This window comes from Amblyraja radiata, chromosome 49 (genome assembly GCF_010909765.2).
Source record: "Amblyraja radiata isolate CabotCenter1 chromosome 49, sAmbRad1.1.pri, whole genome shotgun sequence".
Taxonomy (NCBI): domain Eukaryota; kingdom Metazoa; phylum Chordata; class Chondrichthyes; order Rajiformes; family Rajidae; genus Amblyraja; species Amblyraja radiata.
In genome coordinates this window covers 676,050-686,119 of record NC_046004.1, presented here as the reverse complement: position 1 = coordinate 686,119, position 10,070 = coordinate 676,050, and the positions used below count along the sequence as shown (strand labels likewise).

Genomic DNA, 10,070 nt, shown 5'->3' with positions numbered 1-10,070 from the left:
ACTCATTGCTGTAAGTAAACAAGCTTCCTTATCTGATTAGAATGTTGGATTGGTCCATATTCCTTCCCATGCACAAGGAGGTATATCTTTACTTGCTCGTGGATGGGTTCCAACCAAAATTATAATCCGAGCCGTATGGCTCCATTTTTGCAACTGATTAATGAGAGAAAATATTAATATCCTTTCTTACTCTAAGTGTTGATCATAAAGATCAACAAGGATGGAACTGTGGAAGAAAAATTAACATCCTTCCTTATATAATTTTGATTGGAATTGAACAAGGTAATAAAAGGGTGTTTAGGATGTGACAATTGGAAGCTCTCACTTGATCAGGTGCAGAAGTGGTTTGAGGGATTCGGCAAAGTAAGATTAGACGTATTACATCTCGTCTGGGAATGATGTGAATGGTAGATGGTAAATGTAAACATGAAATGGTAGAGGAGATAACAAAGGTTGTTTACTCTTCTGTGAGGAGTTATAGTAGATCACCAGCGACCCCTACTGCTAGTAGCGTAGATAAGTTGCAGTAAATGGGAGGCTTATGATTGGCTTGGAATGGGGATGGTGGTGTGGGCCACCTGAAAGATGATATAGAATAAAGTCAAGATTCCCTTGTATTGTGTTTGACTTGTATTAACCATCTGTTGTGGAATAAAATTAACATAAGCGAAAAGTATGTTATGACTAATGAAATAATTGGTACCCATGTGGTAGATAATATATTTTCGTATTAGCTGTACTTAACAAAAAAAGAGTTGTTTACTGCACAGTATAACTGTCGGCTAATTCTGCTGTGAAGTCAGAGAACTGGTGAGCAGTTTTCTGCCACCATCTCTCCATGACATCATGCAATAAAATCTTGAAGTAAATCTGCCATGCCTCTGCTTTTCATTTTCCTTTAATTTCCCTCTAAGTTAATTTCTTCCGCAAAACGAGACAGTTATTTCATTGGAGTACAACCTGGCTCCAGCAGGTTAATCAGCAAAAGTCCTTGTTTACTGCAGCCAGAGTCTTGCGGATGTCCAAGGGCGGAGAGCAAGATCCCACCGTTCGGAGTTGAGGGGGAACGGCGGGCGGACGGGAAGCAGTGACTCCGGATTCATCCTGATCCGGCAGCGCCAGCGAGAAGAAGACAGAGGAACGACAAAGAGATGGCCCACGAGCAGGGGGGGGGGTGTCCTTAATTTGGAGAATTCAATGTTCATGTCATTGGGCTGTAAGCTACAAGGTGCTGATCCTCCAGTTTGCGTGTCACCTCACTCTGGCAATGGAGGAGGCCCAGGACAGAAAGATCAGTGTGGGAGTGGGAAGGGGAGTGGTTGGCAACCGGTACATCCATCAGGCCTTGGTGGACAGAGCGCAAGTGTAGGGTAAATTGCACGCCTGGTCTAGATACAAGGAACAGCAGATGCTGGTTTACAAAAAGAGACACAATCTCCTGGACAAACTTGCACCTCTGGAGAGCATGGACAGGCAACATTCTGACAGGACCCTTCTTCAGACGGTTTGATGGGGGTGGAGAAAGTTGGCAAGGAAAGGTGGGAGTGATCGTCTTAGATTCCCTTCCCTCTACAGATACATCTGACCCACTGAGTTCCTCCACTGCTTTAGAGGGGATGGACAGGTGACGTTTTGAGTCAGGACCCTTCTTCAGACTGATTGTAGAGGGTGGGGGGGAGGAATCTGGAAAAGAGAGATGGGGGTTGGACAAAGCCTGGCAAGTGATAGGTGGACACAAAAGGCTGGAGTAACTCGGCGGGCCTGGCAGCATCTCTAGAGAGAAGGAATGGGTGACGTTTCAGGTTGAGACCCTTCTTCAGAAGTGATAGGTGGATATAGGTGAGGGAGACACAAGAAACTGCAGATGCTGGAATTTGCATAGAACACAATTTAGTTAGATGCACATAATCTATTGCCCAGAGTGGGGGAAATCGAGGACCAGAGGAAACATTGACAACATAGAAAATAGGTGCAGGAGGAGCCAGCACCGCCATTCATTGTGATCATGGCTGACCATCCCCTATCAATAACCCGTGCCTGCCTTATCCCCATATCCCTTGACTCAACTAGCCCTTAGAGCTCTATCTAACTCTCTTTTAAATCCATCCAGTGACTTGGCCTCCACTGCCCTCTGGGGCAGGGAATTCCATAAATTCACAACTCTCTGGGTGAAATAGTTTTTTCTCACCTCAGTCTTAAATGACCTCCCCTTTATTCTAAGACTGTGGCCCCTGGTTCTGGACTCGCCCAACATTGGGAACATTTTTCCTGCATCTAGCTTGTCCAGTCCTTTTATAATTTTATATGTTTCTATAAGAGCCCCCTCATCCTTCTAAACTACAGTGAATACAAGCCTAGTCTTTTCAATCTTTACTCATATGACAGGACGGGCAGGGGAAGGGACATTCAACGCTGTGGGTACGCCGGTGCCACCACCGGCTGGACATGCAGGTCAAACCCTTGCCACACTCAGCGCACACAAAGGGTCTCTCTCCGGTGTATATCCACAGGTGCTCCCACAGCCCACATGCACTCTTGAAATGCTTGCCGCAGTGGGAGCAGCCGCTAGCCGGCGTGTGCCCGCCGGTGCTGCCGCAACCCCTGCGAGCTGTCAAACGCCTCACCACAGTACGGGCAGTCGTAGGGCTGGCCACTGATGTGCTAGTGAGACAGGGGGTGGGAGGCCATGGCAAAGTGCTCTCCACACACCAGGCTGGGGAAGGGACGGTCGCCGGCGTGCACAAGCTGATGGGACAGCAGCCTGGTGAAGCGGGTGAAGCCCTTGCCGCACTGGGCGCAGATGTAGGGGCGCTCGCCGGTGTGGGTGCGCTGGTGCACCAGCAGCTTGGTGGAGCAGGTGAACCCCTTGCCGCACTGGGCGCAGGTGTAGGGGCGCTCGCTGGTGTGGGTACGCTGGTGCTCCAGCAGGGTGTCGGAGCGGGTGAAACCCTTGCCACAGTCGCTGCAGGTGTAGGGCCGCTCCCCCGTGTGCAGGCGCCTGTGCACCTTCAGGTCCGTGGAGTACTTGAAGCCTTTGCCGCAGTCGGAGCAGGTGAAGGGCCGCTCACTGCTGTGCACCCGCCGGTGCACCTGCAACCCAGATGACTGGGAAAAGCTTTTGCCACAGGTAGAGCAGCCGAAGGGCTTCTCGCCTGTGTGCACCCGCTGGTGGATCTTCAGCTCATTTGTCGTCTTGAAGCTCTTGCCGCAGTCGGAGCAGTTGAATGGCTTCTTGCCCGTGTGCACCTGCTGGTGGATTTTCAGCTCTTGCGCCGTCGTGAAGTCCTTGCCACAGTCGGAGCAGGTCAAGGAGTGCACTTGGTAGTGCCGCATCATGTTGGCGTAGAGGGTGAAGTTCTTGCCGCACTCCGAGCAGTCGAAGGGGCGTTCTCCCGTATGCACCCGCCGGTGGATCTCCAGCTGGCTCGGGTACTGCCAGGCCTTGCCACACACGTCACACTCATAACGCTTCTCCTTGTTGTGCCCTGCCATGTGGTCCTCCGCCGAAGCTCACCGAGCAGATGAGGGGCTCACCGGCACCCTGGCCACCCTCAATGGCCGCTCACGTCCCCTTCTCTCCGTCCACAACAATGGCTCCTAAACCCTGCAGGAGGGGAACACAGAGGGTCAACAAGCTGGCAAACAGGACATTACTAACACGTGAACATTACTAGTGTTTGAAGGGGAGAAGGGCAGGGAGGTGAGAGGTGGTGAGGGGGAGGGGGGTGGAGGAGGTGGTGATGGGGAGGGGGGAGAGAGGAGGTGAGTGAGGAGGCAAGGGGGGAAGTGGGGAAGGGGGATAATGACGGTGCAAGTGAGGGGAGAGGGAGAAGGGAGAAGAGGGGAGAGGGGCGGAGAGAAGGGCATGAGGGGGATAAGGGAGGGGTGAGGGGGGAAAGAGGGGAGGGGGATAAGGGAAGGAGGGTGAGGAGAGAAGGGGGGGGGTGAGGGAGTAACAGGGAGAAGGGGGGGGTCCATACCCGTCTGGGGGTGTCGAGCATTCGGGCATCGCGTCGAGCCGCCCGCATGCTCGCCAGCCAGCTGTTCTGCGCCGTGAAGTACCCCCGCCCAGCGCTGTGACGTCAGCCATATGCACAATGGGCATGACCCGTGCCTGACGTCACCCCCAAGTAGACTATTATCTGAATGATGGCCGATTAGGAAAAGGGGAGATGCAACAAGACCTGGGTGTCATGGTACACCAGTCATTGAAAGTAGGCATGCAGGTGCAGCAGGCTGTGAAGAAAGCGAATGGTATGTTAGCATTCATAGCAAAAGGATTTGAGTATAGGAGCAGGGACGTTCTACTGCAGTTGTACAGGGTCTTGGTGAGACCACACCTGGAGTATTGCGTACAGTTTTGGTCTCCTGATCTGAGGAAAGACATGCTTGCCATAGAGGGAGTACAGAGAAGGTTAACCAGACTCATTCCTGGGATGTCAGGACTTTCATATGAAGAAAGACTGGATAGAATCGGCTTGTACTCGCTAGAATTTAGAAGATTGAGGGGGGATCTTATAGATACTTACAAAATTCTTAAGGGGTTGGACAGGCTAGATGCAGGAAGATTGTTCCCAATGTTGGGGAAGTCCAGAACAAGGGGTCACAGTTTAAGGATAAAGGGGAAATCTTTTAGGACTGAGATGAGAAAAACATTTTTCACAGAGAGTGGTGAATCTGTGGAATTCTCTGCCACAGAATGTAGTTGAGGCCAGTTCATTGGCTACATTTAAGAGGGAGATAGATGTAGCCCTTGTGGCTGAAGGTATCAGTGGGTATGGAGAGAAGGCAGGTACAGGATACTGAGTTGGATGATCAGCCATGATCATATTGAATGGTGGTGCAGGCTCAAAGGGCCGAATGGCCTGCTCCTGCCAGTCATATGTTTCTTTGACTGCCGGACTGCCCTGCCAGTCAATGCCACTGAGTCACGTGGGGGGTGCGATGCATCATGGGAACAAAGTCACGGACTGCTGGAGTAACTCAGCGGGTTGGGCAGCGTCTGTGTAGAATGTGGGTAAGAAGCCAAATGTCCTGAAACGTTACCCATAAATTTACACCAGCACTTTGTGCCTATCTTTGGCAGACACAAGGAACTGTAGATGCTGGTTCATAGGTAAGCGACTTTTCAGGTCTGCAGAAAACGTCCCCTTTCCGTGTACTCCACAGACGCTGCCCGACCCGCTGAGTGACTCCAGCACCCTGTGACCTTCTTCCCATGATGCATGCCCCCCCACCCCATGTGACTCTGCACAATGGCAAGGGCCGTGACGTCAGGGCGCCGTGCGAGCGGATGACATCACGGCGCAGGGCAGCTCATGTGCGGGCTTTGCGGCGCCCCCTCAACTCCTCCCCCCACACCCCCTCCCCCCACTTCACCTCTCACCCCCACATCCTTCCTCCTTCCCCCCACACCCCCTCCCCCCACTTCACCCCTCACCCTCACATTTCTCCACACTTCACCCCTCCCCCCACTTCACCCCCAAATCCCTCCCCCGCCGCAACAGCCCCTCCCCCCACTTCACCTCTCACCCCCACATCCCTCCCCCCACTTCACCCCCACACCCCCTCCCCTTCCCCACTTCACCCCTCACCCCCTCCCCCACCACGCTCCCCGCTCACCCCGTGCCCCATTTCACCCCTCATCCTCCTGCGCTCCAAGGATTAGAGTCCCAGCCTCCCCTTGTAGTTCACACCCTCTAGTCCTTTGTGTCCAAAGATCCTATAGCAGAGCTCCGCTATAGGATCTTTGTCTGTGTCTATCTTCTCCACAGTTACTGCCTGACTTTTCACCCCGCCCCGTGAGGCGGGTCCGGTTCTCCCAGAGGGGGGAAGGGGGAGGCCTGTGGAAGCGAGAGGGGGAGGTAGGGGGAGAAGGGAGAAGGGGAGGAAGAGGGAGGGGGAGGAGCCGCACCGACCTGGGGGCGCCGAGCACCCGGGGATCACGTCCAGCCGCCCGCACGCCCTGCGCCGTGACGTCAGCCGCACGGACGACCAGCGCCCTGACGTCCCGCCAATCCGAGGTTAGGAAGGCGGGGCTTAGGTGGCGGGGCTTGGGGCGGGGCTTACGACCGGGTTTGGGAGGCGGGGCTTAGGGCGGGGTCGAGCTTGCTTGTTAAACAACTATCGAGCTATAGACCTATCTATACATTTATCTAAGGTACACAAAATTGCTGGGGAAACTCAGCGGGTGCAGCAGCATCTATGGAGCGAAGGAAATAGGCGACGTTTCGGGCCGAAACCCTTCTTCAGACATTTATACATTTATACATTTATCTAGTTATGTATCAAACTATCTATATAGCAAGGAACTGCAGATGCTGGTTGAAACCGAAGATAGACATAAAATGCTGCAGCGTGGGTTCAAGGGGAAACGATTTAACAGGAATCTGAGGGGTAACTTTTTCACACAAAGGGTGGTGGGTGTATATGGAACGAGCTGCCAGAGGAGGTTGTTGAGGCTGAGACTACCCCAACATTTAAGAAACAGTTAGACAGGTACATGGATGGGACTGTACACAAAACTTCAGATGTGGTCTCACCAGAGCACTATACAACTGCACTCCTATACCTCTTTACTCCTATATGAAATCCTCTTGTTATGAAGGCCAACATTCCATTAGCCAACATTCCATTAGCTTTCTTCACTGCCTGCTGTACCTGTAAGCCAACTTTCAGTGATCGGTGTACAAGGACGCCCAGGTCTCGCTGCACCTCCCCCTTACCTAACCTAATCCCATTGAGATAATAATCTGCTCCTTTGTTTTTGCCGCCAAAGTGGATAACCTATATTATACTGCATCTGCCCACTCACTCAACCTGTCCAGGTCACCCTGCAACCTCCTAACATCCTCTTCACAGTTCACACTGCACCCAGCTTCGTGTCATCCGCAAACTTGCTAGTGTTGCTCTTAATTCCCTCTTCCAAATCATTAATACATATGGTAAACAGTTGTGGCCCCAACACCGAGCCTTGGGGCACTCCACTCGCCATTACCTGCCATTCTGAAAAGGACCCGTTCACTCCTACTCTTTGCTTCCAGTCTGCCAACCAATTTTCTATCCATGTCAACACCCTACCCCCAATACCATGTGCTCTAATTTTAGTCACCAGTCTCCCGTGCGGGACCTTATCAAAGGCTTTCTGAAGTCTAGATACACTACATCCACTGGCACTTCATCCATTTTACTTGTCACATCCTCAAAAAATTCCAGAAGATTAGTTAAGCATGATTTCCCTTTCATAAATCCATGTTGACTTGGACTAATGCTTTTACTGCTATCCAAATGCCCCATTATTATCTCTTTAATAATTGACTCCAGCATCTTTCCCACCACCGAAGTCAGGCTAACTGGTCTGTAATTCCCCGTTTTCTCTCTCGCTCCTTTCTTGAAAAGTGGGATAACATTAGCTATCCTCCAATCCACAGGAACTGATCCTGAATCTATTGAACATTGGAAATGATCACCAATGCGTCCACTATTTCTAGAACCACCTCCCTGAGGAACCTGGGATGCAGACCATCAGGTCCAGGGTATTTATCATCCTTCATTCCCATTAGCCTACCCAATACCATTTCTCGCCTAATGAAAATTTCTTTCAGTTCCTCTACCCCCTTAGATCCTCTGTCCTCCAGTACATCTGGGAGATTGTTTGTGTCTTCCTTAGTGAAGACAGATCCGAAGTACCTATTCAACTCTTCTGCCATTTCCTTTTTGTCCATAATAATTTCACCCGTGTCTGCCTTCAAGGGACCCACAATTGACTTTGCTACTCTTTTTCCCTTAACATATCTAAAGAAGCTTTTACTGTCCTTCTTTATATTCCTGGCCAGCTTCCCTTCATACTTCATCTTTTCAGCCCATAAACATTGCCCGTTTTGTTTCCTTCTGTTGTCCTATGAAAGTTTCCCAATCCTCTGGCCTCCGGCTACTCTTTGCTGTGTTATACATCTTTTCTTTTAGTTTTATTCTATCCCTAACTTCTCTTGTCAGCCACAGTTGCCTCCTACTCCCCTTAGAATCTTTCTTCCTTTTTGGGATGAAATGATCCTGCGTCTTCCGGATTATTCTCAGAAATTCCTGCCATTGCTGTTCCACCGTCATTCCTGCTAGGATCCCTTTCCAGTCTACCTTGGCCAGCTTCTCTCTCATGCCTTCATAGTCCCCTTTGTTCAACTACATCACTGACACTTCCGATTTAACCTTCTCCTTCTCAAATTGCAGACTAAAACTAATCATATTATGATCACTACATCCAAGCGGTTCCTTTACCTCGAGTTCTCTTATCACATCTGGTTCTTTGGACACCACTAAATCCAGAATTGCCTTTTCTCTGGTCGGCTCCATTACAAGCTGCTCTAAGAATCCTTCTCGGAGGCATTCTACAAACTCTCTTTCTTGGGGTCCTGAACCAACCTGATTTTCCCAGTCTACCTGCATATCGAAATCCCCCATCACCACAGTGGCATTACCTTTGTTACATGCCAGTATTAACTCCTGCTGCAACTTACACCCTACATCCGGGCTACCATTTGGGGGTCTATAGATAACACCAAATAGTGTCTTCTTGCCTTTACAATTCCTCAACTCAATCCAGTGACTCTATCTCGTCAGTCCCTATGTCTTCCCTCGCAAGGGATTGAATTCCATCCCTCACCAGCAGAGCTACCCCCCCTCCTCTGCCCACCTGCCTGTCCTTTCTATAGGATATATAACCCTGAATATTGTTCCCAGGCCCGATCCTCCTGCAGCCAAGTCTCAGTAATCCCCACAATGTCATATCTACCAACCTCTAACTGAGCCTCAAGCTCATCTACTTTACTTCTTATACTTCACGCATTCATATAAAATACTTTTAATTCCATGTGCATCTCACCTTTCGCATCAATCCCTATTACTCTTGGCCATACTCTCCTATCTCTTTGTGAGCTTCCTTTCCCGTTAATTCTGAGGTCATTAACCATCCCTTTACTCTCTTTCCCTTTAACTCCATCCTCGACTATCCCATTTGACACCCCACACCCCTTTTTCAGTTTAAAACCACCCGTGTAGCAGTGGCGAACCTGCCTGCCAGAATGCTGGTCCCCCACCTGTTAAGATGCAATCCGTCCCTTTTGCACAGTTTACTCTTACTCCAAAACATTTACAATAAATTAATAATTTAGATGAAAGGATTACAAGTAACATTAGCAAATTTGCAGATGCCACAAAGCTGGGTGGCAGTGTGAACTGTGAGGGGGATGCTATGAGAATGCAAGGTGACTTGGACATGTTGGGTGAATGGGCAGATGCATGGCAGATGTGGTTTAATGTGGATAAATGTGAGGTTATCCCCTTCGGTAGCAAAAACAGGAAGGAAGCTTATTATCTAAATTGTGTCAAGTTGGGAAAAGGGGAAGTACAACGGGATCTGGGGTCCTTGTTCATCAGTCAAAGAAATTAAGCATGCAGGTACAGCAGGCAGTGAAGAAAGCGAATGGCATGTTGGCCTTCATAACAAGAGGAGTTGAGTATCGGAGCAAAGAAGTCCTTCTGCAGTTGTACAGGGTCCTAGAGAGACCACACCTGGAGTATTGTGTGCAGTTTTGTTCTCTAAATTTGAGGAAGGACATTCTTGCTATTGCGGGAGTGCAGCATTGGTTCACAATGTTAATTCCCGGGATGGCGGGACTGTCATATGCTGAGATAATGGAGCGGCTGGGCTCTGGAATTTAGAAGGATGAGAGGGTATCTTATTGAAACATATAAGATCATTAAGAGTTTGGACACGTTAGAGGCAGGAAACATGATCCCGATGTTGGGGGATTTCAGAACCAGGGCCCACAGTTTAAGAATAAGTGGTAAGCCATTTAGAACGGAGATGAGGAAACACTTTTTGCATGTAGGGCCTACTCCTGCACCTATTGTCTATTGACTAGGTAAAATTAAGCCAAGGATGACCCACATAGGCCAAATTATTCACTGGATTGGGCTGAACTAGGCCCAGGAAGGACGGGGAGTGCAGACCTGAGTCCAATCAGGCCAGGGAGGGCTGAACTAGGCTCAGCAATGCCAGGGAGGCCTGGACT

At 50.0% G+C, this 10,070-nt stretch overlaps 1 protein-coding gene across 1 annotated transcript; it reads right to left on the bottom strand.

Moving 5' to 3' along the window:
• Positions 1–1,338: 1,338 nt before the first annotated feature.
• LOC116968974 (zinc finger protein 664-like) lies at positions 1,339–5,982 on the bottom strand. Its single transcript, XM_033015953.1, has 3 exons — positions 5,919–5,982; positions 3,007–3,604; positions 1,339–1,344 (listed from the first exon to the last, which is right to left on the bottom strand). Exons 2-3 carry the CDS (start codon positions 3,490–3,492, stop codon positions 1,339–1,341), a joined length of 492 nt encoding a protein of 163 aa, XP_032871844.1. The 5' UTR covers positions 3,493–3,604; positions 5,919–5,982.
• Positions 5,983–10,070: the final 4,088 nt, after the last annotated feature.